General features: G+C 37.2%; 1 protein-coding gene across 3 annotated transcripts in view; it reads left to right on the top strand.

Annotated features, from left to right (window-relative positions):
* DOP1A (DOP1 leucine zipper like protein A) overlaps positions 1-14,913 on the top strand; it is a 108,739-nt gene that overhangs the window by 16,257 nt on the left and 77,569 nt on the right. For all 3 annotated transcript variants that reach the window (XM_054023327.1, XM_054023326.1, XM_054023325.1), the window contains exons 2-10: positions 1,074-1,197; positions 1,375-1,549; positions 2,402-2,481; positions 3,449-3,640; positions 5,879-6,060; positions 8,679-8,849; positions 10,912-11,101; positions 11,892-11,990; positions 14,484-14,583. In XM_054023327.1, the coding sequence (XP_053879302.1) occupies positions 3,503-3,640; positions 5,879-6,060; positions 8,679-8,849; positions 10,912-11,101; positions 11,892-11,990; positions 14,484-14,583 (880 nt within the window). In that variant the 5' untranslated portion in view covers positions 1,074-1,197; positions 1,375-1,549; positions 2,402-2,481; positions 3,449-3,502. The remainder of the gene's footprint in view (positions 1-1,073; positions 1,198-1,374; positions 1,550-2,401; positions 2,482-3,448; positions 3,641-5,878; positions 6,061-8,678; positions 8,850-10,911; positions 11,102-11,891; positions 11,991-14,483; positions 14,584-14,913) is intronic.

Genomic DNA, 14,913 nt, shown 5'->3' with positions numbered 1-14,913 from the left:
GTGAGTCTCAGGCTAAATGGGAGAGGGTTAGGGAAAGTGGCTCTATTACTGAATAGGATAAAGTAAAATATAATCTATGTATCATAATTAAGAAGAAACATAACTGCACATATTAGCAATTAAATAATACTATCATTTCATTAGTGTCAAGTAGTGGGCACTTGACCAATTTCTAAATAAGTAGATTATTTAATTACAGGCTACTAATCCTCATATTTATAGAGGGAAAAGATCCAGGAAGATATACTGAACGGTTGATATTTAAATCAGGATTAAGGTCTCCAGGAAAACAGACACATTGTTCTTTAAGTAACATATAATAGTCCTGATCTTCTGTTTCTAAATAAGACTTCATATTCTGGGGCTCTCACTCTTTCACACAAACATTTGTGGGTTGGGGGGCGGGAGCCTGGAAGGGAAGTCTCTCTCCCCACCAAAATATAAGTGGCTTTGTTGTACGTAACGTGTAGCTGGATAAAGAAGAGATGCTGATATATTTTTAACCTAAAAAACATTTATTCACTGTGTCAGTTCTTTCCTCCATTCCTCTGTGCTAGTGCTAGAGTCTGGAAAAATCCTGCTGCTTTTTGTATGTTTATTCTTTCTTCTCTTTTACTGTTGTTAATATTTTATTTCATTCTTGGAGATCAAACATTGACAGTCATTGTATCCCTGGGGACTTTGTTCTCTGTGTAAAATGGATCTTTTTTCGCATTTAATTCAAAGCAAAGATTGTTAAACAACATTTCATAAAAGTAATAGAATTCAAGCCCTTAACTTCAGTGGGGAATCCTAGAATGCATCAATTGGCACTCTCATTGAGCATATTTGCTTCATTGTATTCTACTTTCCTCTTCTGTCCTGCCACAGAGAAAATAAAGGGCAATCGTCATTATTGTTCCATCCACCAGGCAGCAAGAATGCAAAAGATTCATGAATCCAGCCTTTATATATACAGCCATCTGTCCCATGCCCCTTCCTTCCAGTTTGTTTGCCTCCTTGTATCTAGAAGCATATGTCTGTTTTTTGTCTTTCCTTCTTCCTTTAGTTCTCATTCCTGTTTTATTTTCTAGGGATAAGTAAGAAAAGAAAAAAAAGGGAGTGGGGGACAAGGAAATGAATAACGAAGTATTCCCATGATCCCAGGGAAGAAAAGACAGGTGGAGGGAGTGTGTTGAAGACAGAGCAGAGAGTTAGGTATTTATTTGTTTATTTTTATGGTCCCATTGCCCTAATATCAGAAGTCAATACTGGAGTCCTCCACCTTTCACCAGGGTTCTTGGGGGAATGGGGCAATGCCTGAAGGATTTCTCATTGTCACCAATCTTGCCTTTTTCCTGTGTATTTGAGTGTTATGCTATCTCCTAACTGCAGTGAAAGAAGAAATCCTGGGAAGACTAGCTCAGCTCGAATCTGGTGACCTCAAACGCCTTGGCAAAATTGACTGGCTCATCTTGACTGTATCTGCTAAGTTCACTTGGTTCAGCTGTTGAAACCCAATGCCCTGTTTAGCTGTGTCTTCACTGAGTATTATAATGGAAGCTTGAAGGTACAACTTTCTCCTTTTCCCCCAGTTACTGAAAGAGCTGAGAAAAATAGGCTGAGACAGAGGTGGTGATATTGCTTGCTAATGGGTGGACTCACTACTCATGTTTTTCTGGCTTGATGAGCATGGTGATTAATCTCCCTTTATGTATCCCAAAATATGAGATTATCTGCCCTACGGCTTTGTTCTCTTCAGTTACCCACAGCGCCTCAGGTAACTGTATTGAAGTTTATGGAGTAGAGTTCCATAGAATAGGGTTTCTTGCTGAGATTGCCAAGTGCCTGAGGAATGGCAGAAAATTTTCCACATTTTGTGTTACACATCTTGGACAATAAGAAGACATTTATTAGATAGTATAATCCAAGAAGCATTCGTTTTCTGATTCCTTCAGAATGTTTTTGACTTCCTTGTAACAGTTTCCAAGGATCTACACCTTTGCTGTCTTCTTCATCTTTAGATCTTGGGATATTGCTTTCCACCTCTACATTGACTTTTCTGCTTTCAGTTATTTCAGAGGCATTTACTTTACTGTAACACACTCCCCAGTAACTCACTCTATTACTTCACAATGGAAGCTTAATAGGAGCTGTCTTTCAAAGTAGCTTTTTTAGTTGCAATCACATCTGCTAGGCCAGGTAGTTAATGGAGTTCTCTTATTATTACTCCTCACCTTCAGTTTTCCACTTGATTTAGGTGTTTTCTTTTGCTGTCTGCTGGACTTCATCCTGAAATTGAACATGGAGTTACATGTCAGCCAACTCATTGTCCTTCCCATTCTTTGCTCTTACCCAAGACCGAAAACTGCATTTGTTGGATGTGTAATCTATTATGTAATTACATTTATCTCATTTGCAGGAATTTAGAAACCTAAAGTTTTTGTGTGTGTTTTGTGAGCTGTCAAACAAAAAGACTGTGATAAAAGCTGCAATTGCCAGGTATGTTAGAGTAGAAGTACACAAGTATAAGTTGTAATTCCCAGAGGGTTTGTGGATGGTACCAAAGGAGCAGTGGAGGGGGGGGAAAAAAAAGAAGATTAAGTAAAATTAAAATATGGATACACAATATAAGTCCTGTGGTGGTGTGTCACCACATTGTTGTAACCAGAGAATCCCACCGAGTTCAGTGTAGACCACTGCAACATGCTGCTAAAACCTCTGATTATAAAATACTATTAAAGTTGTACCTGTGTGCATAAACTTACTTTATACAAAACAGTATACAGTAATCCCTTTTAAAAGTATGGTATATGGATGCAGATCGTGACAAAATATGTCATTAAATTGGAACACCAAATGTGACATAAGTAAATGTTAATGCCCAAGAGCATGTCTGAGAACTATGTAACTGTGTTGCATACGTATGCCCTTCATTTTTTTAATTTGCACAGGGGCTAAGTCAGAAAGATCGATTACTTCATGGAAAGCATGGTGGCAAATTGTTCCAATGATGGCTCAGAAATTAAAAACAAAATGCAGAAATATAATTTTATTACATACTGTATGACTGTGCATTCATTGGTTTGAAATTACGGTCTATAGCATGTTCTGAACTGCTGGCTGGCATTAGTATGAAGCCAATCTGTTAGAATTATAAACTTGAGGATTTTTTTTTTGTATGAAAATCTTTGAATAATTAACATGACTGGATTATTCAAGATGACAGGGTGAACACAAACTCCTTTCAGGAAACACATTTAATATCTGTGCAAAATAATATTTTTGTACACAATACACAGATTGTCCTAATTAGTAAGCCTAACTTTATTCTCACATATCTGTAAAGCTTTCTACAGGGACGGAATCTAACCTCTATGATGATCACAAGCTCTTTGCATAAAATTTTGTATCTACAGTTATTTTAATATTATGAAACTTTTGAAAAAAATGTTCACTTTTTTTACAGCTAATGATTTTACATGAATTGCAAGCTGGTATCTAGTGGGGACTCTGTGGGAGGATGAACACGGAGGAGGTGGAGCTACTGAGTGACTCCAAGTATAGAAACTATGTAGCAGCAGTTGACAAAGCACTGAAGAACTTTGAATACTCCAGTGAATGGGCAGATTTGATATCAGCACTTGGAAAACTAAACAAGGTATGACAATAGCACATTTCAGAAGAGGCAGCAGATGTATGGGAGAAAAAAGCTTTGAGGATTGATTCCTGACTATAACATAAAAAGATAAGGTTTTACCAGTCTTAAACCCTAAAATATTATTAAACTGTTGGAAAAATAGCTTAGCAGATTAACCTCCACATAAGTTAAATTGCTCAATGAACAGAAATTTCAGAGGCGCTAACAACCTCTTTGATGATGGACACCACTTTTTCTTGATTTTTTCAGACTCCTGTTTGTTTCTTCTTTCTTCGTTCTTGAGATCACCCCTATAGTTCCCCCACCACCTCCACAATTCCTCTAATTATAAAGAGAAAGCTATAGTACACTAGGAAGGGCTCTTTCTGTCCTTATCCCAGATATCCTTGCCTTTATGCTGACCTCTCTTATGCTTCCAACCAGACAAGATGGTCCCTCACCCTGCACAGTAGCCCCAATTGGTTCTCTGCCCGTTATTCTTCTACACATATTCATCCACTTTCATCTTGGCTATACTGATCAAGTCTGGAAGGAATTTACAAAGTGTGTGTTTATTAAACCAATTGTGTAACAATTCATCTCCAAATAAAACAGCTAAAGACATAATCCTTGCCAAAACCAACAGATTAAAACAAATTTGAAGTCTCTAGTACAAGCATTTTTGGTGCACTCATGAACCAAAAAATAATAGGAAAATGTTAAGAAAAACCCAGTTCAGTTTCTGAATCATAATATTTCCAAAAGTCTTTTCCAATTTGCTCCAAATTTTAACTACAAAATCACAAGTTTTACCATGGGCTAATATCAGGTATATAAAATTCCAAGGCAAAGGGTAGGATAGTGCAGATAGAAATTGGGTTTATAATGGAAAGGAAGGTTCAGTCCAATTAGTAGTTAGTTTTCATTAGGAAATACATACAAGTTAAATCCCTTGAAATAATTTAGTATGGAATATGAAATATTTTGTAATTTTCAACTGATTTATATATTTAAAGCTTACAGGCAAAAGATGTAAAGTTTGCTGCTTACTCTGTGGGTAATCTGGGACCAGAAAACTGGTTAAGAAATTTTTGTCCATGTTTCTAACGATTTTCAGTAGAAACTATTACTATGATAAGTGAGAAAGAAAGCACCACATTTTTCACAGGAGTACACTGAAAATCCTTCACTCACTTTCTCTTTTGTTAAACTGGTGTAGCTTTGTTTATATTTAATCCCATCACTTCTAAACTTTTTAGCAAAATTAATAATTTACTCTAATTTACATCGGACCAACCTATATTTTTCATGCTCCCAAAACTACCAGTGAGAGTTTTGGATGAGGCCAGGATACAGGATTCGACTCTGAACATTGTTATTGCATTGTCAGTTAGTCAGCAAGATAAAAATATGGAATAACCCAGTGTACTTATGTGGCACTGCACAAACATAGGCCCTGATCCTGCAAGAAGCTCCATGTGGGCAGCCCCTTGTGCTCCCATGGAGCCTCATTGAACACTATTGGGTTCCATGTGTGCCCACAAGTCAGCCCATGTGGAACTCCATAATGGATTGGAGCCTCAAACTAACTGGTCTGAAGCACTTTTATTTTGCTCACTATGTCCTGTGGAATATTCAAAATTTGGGAGCACTGGTATGGTTGATGAGGACTACAGAGTAGTCAATTTGTATAAAAAGCTTTAGCTTTATTTTTTAATGTTGTTTATGGTATTCTCAGTACATTCTTACACTAAATAATGATGCACTATTAACAAAAACATCCAAAAATTCAAATGCAATTCTGAATTCCAATATAAAGGTAACCGTGAATTCAGTTACATCAGTTCTACAGTTTTTTGTTTTGCACACTGCATCAATCTATGCTTCTTAAACAGCAGCTGTTGATTTTTGCCTGGAATAATTTTAAAAGGGGTCATAAAGAGTCTGGTGAGTTTCTGCTGACAATCTGTATAGGCAGCTGGAGAGTTTTAATTTCTGTCCTGAAATACCACAGTCATACATGTGCCATAAAAACCTGAATAAAATAGAGTAGATAAACTTTAACTTGGGCCCTGATGTAAGTGAAATTGCACCTATTTACTCAATTTCACTTATGACAGGCACAAAGTAGGCCTCAGGGTAGAAGACAGTAGAACAATTTATTAAAATTGAACTGTGGGACAGTTTTGTTTGGGTCATGGAAATGTATTATGTCTCCCAAGTGGGATATTTTTAATTGATTTAATTTTTTCTTGGCAGGTTTTACAAAACAATGCAAAATACCAAGTAGTACCTAAAAAGCTGACCATAGGCAAGCGTCTAGCGCAATGCCTTCATCCAGCCTTGCCAGGTGGGGTTCATCGGAAGGCCCTTGAAACATATGAGATTATCTTCAAAATCATTGGACCCAAGCGTCTGGCTAAAGATCTTTTCCTGTACAGGTAAAAATAGTTAAAATGTCATTAACTTTCAGATTTTTAGTTCATCTAATGTAGTTTAGAAGACTTTTTCAGTTTCATATTTTAAACATGTTTTTAAAGATTCTATACAGATGGACAATATATGCTGGAGCAAAATGAGCCGCTTAGCTGCAGCATCTTGCAATATGACAAGTTACAGGCTGATGATAAACACAGTATCCTGTGATTTAACCAAAAACACCACTACTGATGCTTGGTGTAGGAAGACAGGCTCCAAGGTGCTAAGCGTCTCCATTAAAGGTGGCATATGCCATCTAAGGATCAAGTCCTTGAAGGACAAGAAGTGGCTTTTAGAGAGAAGTGTTGTCAGTAGCTACCGGCGTGGTGCTCTGCTCTTGTTTGATGATGATAACAGTCTGCTGTGTGAGTGTTCTCTCTGTGTGCTGCCCCAGCTCTGCCTAAATAGCTGACACCGCAGACCCCGAGAGAACCCCCAAAGACCACAGACTCTAGTAAGGTACGAAGGCACCCAGCCAGGTTTATTGTCAAACAAAGCACAGTAATAGTTTCCTATAGACTCTACAGGACATACTACGAATATGTGCCCCCTGGCAATGGACACAGCTCAGTCAGTGGCGGGACACTCCACTGCCTCTTAGGCTGGACGATGATGTGCACTTCCAGACCTATTCTTATACAGGTGCAGAACAAATTACTCATCCCTCCTGACGTATTAGGGTGCTGCTTCTCCCGTTACATGTTGGTTCAAACAAATCTATTCATCATGTTGTCCTTTTGACCCTGTCTTTAAGATGCACCTGCCTGTTCCTCGTTATCTCTGTGGAGTGTTCTGATGCCATTTTGGCACAAGTTCCTCTTATTAGCACTTATGTGTGGATGCACCTGCTTCTAGCAACCCTATTCTTGCCAACTTCTGTTAGTGGGGTCTGCCTCTGGCTTACAGCACAGCTTTTGCTTAGCAATGCCTGGAAGTATTTTGGTTCAGTCTTCAGGCCTCAGACTGGGCCTCTGACACAAAAGTTTGTTTCAGGGCCTCATCTTACTACAAGAAGTATTATCTGGAGACCAAGACAAGAGGGTATTTGAGAAACACAACAAGATACTCTTTAGTTGTTGAGAATGACATGGTACTTTCCCATATATATATAGAAAGAAAAAATAAATTTCTTCAGGCAACTTCATATTTTTAAAATATTTTCATTTCTATCATGTATGAATAACACAGTTTTCACAAAGTTTTCTTTTCATCAGGGATTGTTAGGTGTTCTCTGGGCCTCTCACATCAGTGTGGCTCCAAGCATAATTTTTCCTAACATCTACTGATTATTTATTCATTCAGGGTCTGATCTATGACATCCGTGGGTTTTGAATTAGGCCCTCAATGATTCTGAAAAATAAAATTGTGTTCAGAATTCTTGTTTTTACACATTTGTAGTAATTTCTGAGATTTGGCGCAGACAGTGAAGATGTATTTTTGTTAGTTAGAAAACCTCTGTTTTGTTCATTAAATTTAAAACTGACTTCTGTTTTCCTGAAATAACTATAGAAGCAGCAATTGCACATAGCAAATTTAGAAAATAACTTAGACACTGAGTTATAGAAAGATCAGATAAAAGAACATCCTGTGCTGACTTATAACATAAAGGGATCAACCCAGTGAAGAGATTATTTTTTTATATGCAATCCCAGTTTTTGATCATTTGGGTAGCAATCATAATCCAGGAATGAACCATAGCATTAGTAGTCTGCCTTGTTTGGCTTTGTTTGGATAGATTTTATTGTTTTGGAATGGGTGTATGGAGAAGGGGTATTAGTTTATCACCCTCACAATGGGAAAAACCCTCATAATGGAAGTAACCTACTGTTCATTTACATTCATTCAATGTATGCTTATAAAATCAAACTTTCCTTTAACTCTTTTTAACATTCACACATGGGCAATGGGGCTATTGCTAGTTTGAGGACTCACTTGTGGGCTGAATATCTGCAATCAATGGATACTGTGTTGTTTGTTTTTAAAATGATTTTGTGTGATATTTGTATATATATTTTGTTTGTCCTGCATCTTATTTTTGTAAAGTACAAGATCATAGTTTTTATTATAGGGAAATAATTTTCTGTACTTTTAACTTCTTCAAATTAAAAACATTAGTTCCCATTATGCCATGTTTACGTTTCTGTGTTTTCCTTATAGACTTGAAGATGCTTTACTTGTGGTGTTTTTTCATTTGATAATTCTTTTTCTACTATCCTGCATTTAAGATTTAATTTTCCATAGGTGGATCAGTTAAAATGACAGATTTTTCCCCTAGTCTTACTAAAGTAGTTCAGTTTCATCTTGTTATATACTTGTTATAAGTCACATGCAATTCTCTATCTCCCTTTCTTGAAATGAGATTGATAAGACTGCATAAAGTCAACTAGGGGCCTCACTGTACCAGTCTATTAACCTGGGACGTGTTCATCACCATAGTGTCTCTGTGCCAATACAAAACACCAAGATAAAAATATATTCTCGTGACAATGCTGGGCACTGCTATAACTGTTGTGTGACCTAGTTTAGGTGTGTCACATAAATAGCTTCCTGAAACAGTATTATTGTATTTTATTATTTACAGTTCTGGGCTATTTCCTCTTCTTGCCAATGCTGCTATGTCTGTCAAACCAGCATTACTCAGCCTGTATGAGATTTATTACCTTCCTTTGGGAAAAACATTAAAACCTGGTCTGCAAGGATTGCTAACTGGGATTCTGCCTGGTTTAGAGGAGGGATCAGAGTATTATGAGAGGTAAGAATATGATATACTAATATATTTGTACTACTAAAATATTAGTTTTTAATTTCATGAAGTGTTGAGTTTTGCTGATATGTTAAAAAAATTAGATAGTTAAGTAACAGGTTTTATCCAGAAAATGATGTAATCAGAGATGAACATTAAGTTAATATCTTTTTAAAAGATTCCAAATATTATGTTAGAAGAAAGAGAAACTACTAATTAATGGCATATATTAAAAGGAAATCAAATCAGGTAGGCCCCAAATTGAACTCATTTTACAGTTTTAGAGATATGTAATACACTAGAAAAATTTATTTCTTCCATTTTGGTGGGTCTCCCCCCATGATTGTTTTACCTTTTTACAAACTTTGAAAACAAATAGGTGTTACACTTAATCTTGGTCCAAAATATAAATCTAAATTAAGTGCAAGGTATAGTAGACAAGAGCAATAGGACCTTCTCTTCAGTTTACACACTAAAATTCCTATAATAGTATTGACCTTTCTGAGGGCAACGTATATATCTGAATACAAGTTTGCAGCAGGGAGCAGCAGCTGTTTCTGTCTGGGGAGTCCGACACAAACAGGAGGGGAAGAATGCTGTGATATTGTTGACAAGCACTGTAGCCCATGTGCAGCTAATGGTGGGATCTTGTCCATATGGAGGATGAGAGCGCACTTAATCTTTAGAAAAAGTTCTCTAGTTTTTTCAGGCTAAACTCCAAAGCAAGTATTATAGACTCTCCAAGTAGGGAGCTATTAGTATGGAGTTCACATATTCTTGATATTTCAAATCCCAAAACTGTAAACTCTTAACTTTCACAGTTTGAGTCCAGTAAGAGCAATGGTTCCCGTCTCTTTATTTGACATGTGTATATATATTGAACTACAAAAGTGGGTGGGGAAAAAATAGCACAAAAATGTAGATTATGTCATAAGAAGAATAGAGAATGTTTTGGGAGAAAATATTAAAACAACTTTGTATTGTGGTCATGATTTTTGCAAATGACAAGGCATGTTAGGGTGTATCTACAGTGCAGTGAGACACCTGTGGCTGGCCCGGGCCAGCTGACTCAGGTTCTTGGCAGAAGGGTGCTGGAACAATTTTTATAGTGGGGATGCTGAGAGCCATTGAACCAAACTGTAAACCCTGTATATAATAGAAACCACTTCAAGACAGGGTAGCACCACCAGCACACCTCCAGGAATTAAAGATTAATCTTTAATTAAAGATTATGTCATGTTATGAAACCTCCAGGTATTCATCCAACCAAAATTGGCAACCCTAGCTCATGGGGCTCGGGCTAGGGGCTGTTTAATTGTACTTTAGATGTTTTGGCTTGGGCTGCAGGCTGAGACCCAGGAGTCTCCCACTCTCAGGGTCCTAGAGCCTGGGCTCCAGAGCGAGCCCCAGTGTCTGTACTGCAGTTAAACAGCCCCTTAGCCTGAGCCCCTCAAGCCAAAGTTAGCTAGCACAGGCCAGCTACAGGTTATTAAGTGTAGTGTAGACATACTGATGGTGTAATACTTCAATGTCAGCACTGATTCAAGTATTTTGTGCTGAGATTCAAGTGGGCCTTACTAGAGAAACAAGCTTCTCTGTGATAAAAATTTAGGTTCAGCTTTTAAACAGGGTCAAACTGCCCTAGCCTGTATGAAAAAGTAGTCATCCATAGAATGTACTTCATCAGTACTTTTGTCCATATAGAAATTGTGAAGGATGTATCTTGCTTTGTATTTTCTTTTTTAAATTTTGTATTAAAATCAGTGCCAGACACATCTATCTTTCAGTGTTAATACATTTACCTATATCCAGTGGGTAATGCTGAAATTTCCTATAAATTGTGGTATTCTTGGAGGTCTTCTAGGATAATATATATTACAGTGCATTGCTTTCTGCAGCAAAGAATCTCTGTCTGCAGTCTGTTGCTAAATATTGAACTTTACATTGATTGCTGCTTGTGTTCATACAGCCTGATTTCATGTTTTGTAAAGCAGAAAATGTTTAGTTTCCAAAGGTATGAGCTAATGCAACCTCTCTGTTCCATTGACCTCTTTTGTTACTTGTGCTGTAGAACCAACACTCTGTTGGAGAAGGTTGCTGGTGCAGTTGACCAATCAGCATTCTACAGTGCCCTTTGGGGTAGTCTTCTTACCAGTCCTGCGGTTCGGTTACCTGGAATCACATACGTCCTTTCCCATCTAAACAGGAAGCTTTCAATGGAAGATCAGCTCTATATAATTGGCAGTGACATTGAGTTAATGGTAATATGTTAATTCTTTAGTGTAAGGCTCATTTACATAACTATACAGCTTCCAGAGGTTTTCTGATGTCTTCTCAGTCTTTGAAAATAATCTTTACAGAAATAAATATATACATTTTGTTTATTTTTAGCACCAGTTAGACTGATATAGTATGCATGTTAGATGAAATTTCATAAATTAGATTTTAAAAATTGCTTGGTGTTTTTAAATTGTACTAACCATTCATTACCCTTGTCAATAAAAGTAGCAAAATTTCATGTTGCTTCTTGAAAAATGTGTAGTGACTTACTTTGCTGATTAAGCTAAATCAAGCCATGCATATATTAAGCAAAGCTTAAATGCTTTCTGTGGTTAGTAGAAATTGTGAAAATTACACCTCTACCCTGATATAATGTGACCCAATATAACACGAATTCTGATATAACGCGGTAAAGCAGTGCTCTGAGGGGGTGGGGCTGCACACTCCGGCGGATCAAAGCAAGTTCGATATAACGCAGTTTCACCTATAACGCGGTAAGATTTTTTGGCTCCCAGGGACAGCGTTATATCGAGGTAGAGGTGTATATCTTTCTTCCATGTTTTCATAATTTCATTTTTTTGTGTGTCTACATTGTTTACATTATATCTAATTTTGAACTAGGTTATTTTGATTTCTCAATTCTTCAGTATATTTAATAAGAGGACTGTAACAGATATCTGTTTTTGAGAGGTGTATATATGTATTCTTTGAAATATAATAAATTATGCTATTTTAATTACAAGTCTGTTTTTAATGGCAATGTTATTTCAGGTGGAAGCGGTAAGCACATCAGTGCAGGATTCCAGTGTATTAGTACAAAGGAGCACATTAGACCTTATACTCTTCTGCTTTCCATTCCATATGAGTCAGGTAAAATTTTAATATAAAATAAAGAAATATATATCCATATACTCCTTTATGTATAGATTGTTTTTCAGTCAAGTGCAGATATTAAGTCAATCTTTATTAATGGCTTTCTCCAAAATCAGAATAAATAGAATCCTCTATAAGAGAACCTTTCTCAAGTGGCTTGTGTGTTGGCATACAATGATCCCTGTCTTAGGCTCATGGTGTTTTGTTTAATATCTTTATTAATGATCTGGAGGATGGTGTGGACTGCACTCTCGGCAAGTTTGCAGATGACACTAAACTAGGAGGCGTGGTAGATACGCTGGAGGGTAGGGATCGGATACAGAGGGACCTAGACAAATTAGAGGATTGGGCCGAAAAAAAACTGATGAGGTTCAACAAGGACAAGTGCAGAGTCCTGCACTTAGGACGGAAGAATCCCATGCACTGCTACAGACTAGGGACCGAATGGCTAGGTAGCAGTTCTGCAGAAAAGGACCTAAGGGTCACAGTGGACGAGAAGCTGGATATGAGTCAACAGTGTGCTCTTGTTGCCAAGAAGGCTAACGGCATTTTGGGCTGTATAAGTAGGGGCATTGCCAGCAGATCGAGGAACGTGATCGTTCCCCTTTATTCGACATTGGTGAGGCCTCATCTGGAATACTGTGTCCAGTTTTGGGCCCCACACTACAAGAAGGATGTGGAAAAATTGGAAAGAGTCCAGCGGAGGGCAACAAAAATGATTAGGGGTCTGGAGCACATGACTTATGAGGAGAGGCTGAGGGAACTGGGATTGTTTAGTCTCCAGAAGAGAAGAATGAGGAGGGATTTGATAGCAGCCTTCAACTACCTGAAGGGGGGTTCCAAAGAGGATGGAGCTCGGCTGTTCTCAGTGGTGGCAGATGACAGAACAAGGAGCAACGGTCTCAAGTTGCAGTGGGGGAGGTCCAGGTTGGATATCAGGAAAAACTATTTCACTAGGAGGGTGGTGAAACACTGGAATGCATTACCTAGGGAGGTGGTGGAGTCTCCTTCCTTGGAGGTTTTTAAGGCCCGGCTTGACAAAGCCCTGGCTGGGATGATTTATCTGGGAATTGGTCCTGCTTTGAGCAGGGGGTTGGACTAGATGACCTCTTGAGGTCCCTTCCAACTCTGATATTCTGTGACTCTGTGTGACTCTGTGTTTAATATGTTGACATTTTACTGTATACAGACTGAATATAAGAAAAAACATTTATTTATAGAAACTTTTTTTTATGGTAGAGATGGGATCTGCTCTATTAGAAATTCCCTGATACAATTTCTAATTGAGTAGAAAACAAGTTATGTACTCATTTGTGAGTTTTCAAGTCCTCAGTATTGGAGACCTAAACATGAATAGTTAGACATCCTAAGGTGTTAGTAATGAGAAGGAACTTTTTACTTTCTAGATCACTTGGACAACTGCAACTCAGTTCAGTAGTGACTGAAATTTAGTGCTTGCTGGCAGTTAGCCACTGTCTGTTGTAAAATGATTTTGTGGGCGCAATCTCATTTCTAAAGGACAGTTGCTTTGTTTTGTTTTTAAATAAAAATATGTTCCTGTTGGCTCCTGATGACCTCTTTAAGGGAAATAAGTGATTGAGCATGCCTGGAGATAGAACTGTTCCTCACTCCTCATGGTGGTCCTTCCACTTCAGGGTTTAGATGGCACTGCAGCTGGGTAAAAGCTTTTAGATGAATAGATTTGTTTTTAGAAATATGCATTTTTTTCATGCTCTAAAACTGTTTGCAAATTTGGGTCTAAACTTGGAAAAAATGGAAAAATTTCAGAACTATTTGTTTTGACTTTTCATTTCAAAATGGTGTTTCAAATTGTAATGTGGCCAATTTTTAAGATAAAGTATCCCCAAAAAGGGTAAAAAAACCTCCAGTTGAAAACAGCCAAATCAAAATGAAAAATATAAATAAAAAAACATTTAATTTTGAGTTGACTGAAACAATTTGATCAACTTGAAACAAATTGAAAAAGCAAAACACTTGATTTTGAATTGACCTGAAACATTTTGGTTGATTGGAACCCAAATTTCATTTGTCAGAGCTATCCATGTAGTACCTTTCTTGAGCACTAAAATTCACCTAAACTAGGGCTTTTTAAATACTAATCATTGAGGAGAAAATTATTTAAGACTGTATCCACTGGGGATTTTTTATTGCATTTTAATCAGTTTGCTTCCATGACTTCCATTTGATAAGCAAAGTGAAATACATTGTAGTATGGTGATGGACTGTTAATAGAGGCAGCAATTTTCTACCATGGTTGCAGTGTCATGCAGCATTTTAATAGGTGGCAGTTCCAAATCGTAATCTCACTTTTTGATTTTCTAAGACTCAGAACTTTGTGCTACTTCATTGCTATGAATTCAGAGGTCTCAGGAAATTAAATAATTTTTATCCAGTGAATACTTATCCATTAGCCAGCTACAGATGTCACTTTCTGTGGTTAAACTACAATAATATACCTAATTTCTTCAGGCAACACGCCCAGACATGATCAGAATTTTGTCAGCAGCCCTTCATGTAGTACTACGCAGAGATATGTCACTCAACCGAAGGCTTTATGCATGGCTTCTAGGTAAGTTTCTACTGCATTTGATAATTAACTGTTTAATGGCAGAGAAAGGAATGTACTTGGTAAAAATAATACCAGGTACTTGTAATGGTGAAATCCTATGTATATGACTTAATAAATAAAAATCAGTGTTGATTATGTTCATGCTATATCTATGAGTTTAACACAGTTGCCACCAATGTATTAGACTATGCAAAGAAAGACCCCTGAAAAAGTTGTGTGTAGCAGATTTTGATTTTATCAAAAGTGACTTATAAGAAAACTATTACCTTTTCGTCAGCACAGCCATGTGAAAAAGTCCATGATAACAATATTCCTTGCTAGATATAAATT

This window comes from Malaclemys terrapin, chromosome 3 (genome assembly GCF_027887155.1).
Source record: "Malaclemys terrapin pileata isolate rMalTer1 chromosome 3, rMalTer1.hap1, whole genome shotgun sequence".
Taxonomy (NCBI): Eukaryota; Metazoa; Chordata; order Testudines; family Emydidae; genus Malaclemys; species Malaclemys terrapin.
This window is presented reverse-complemented; position numbering and strand designations above follow the sequence as displayed.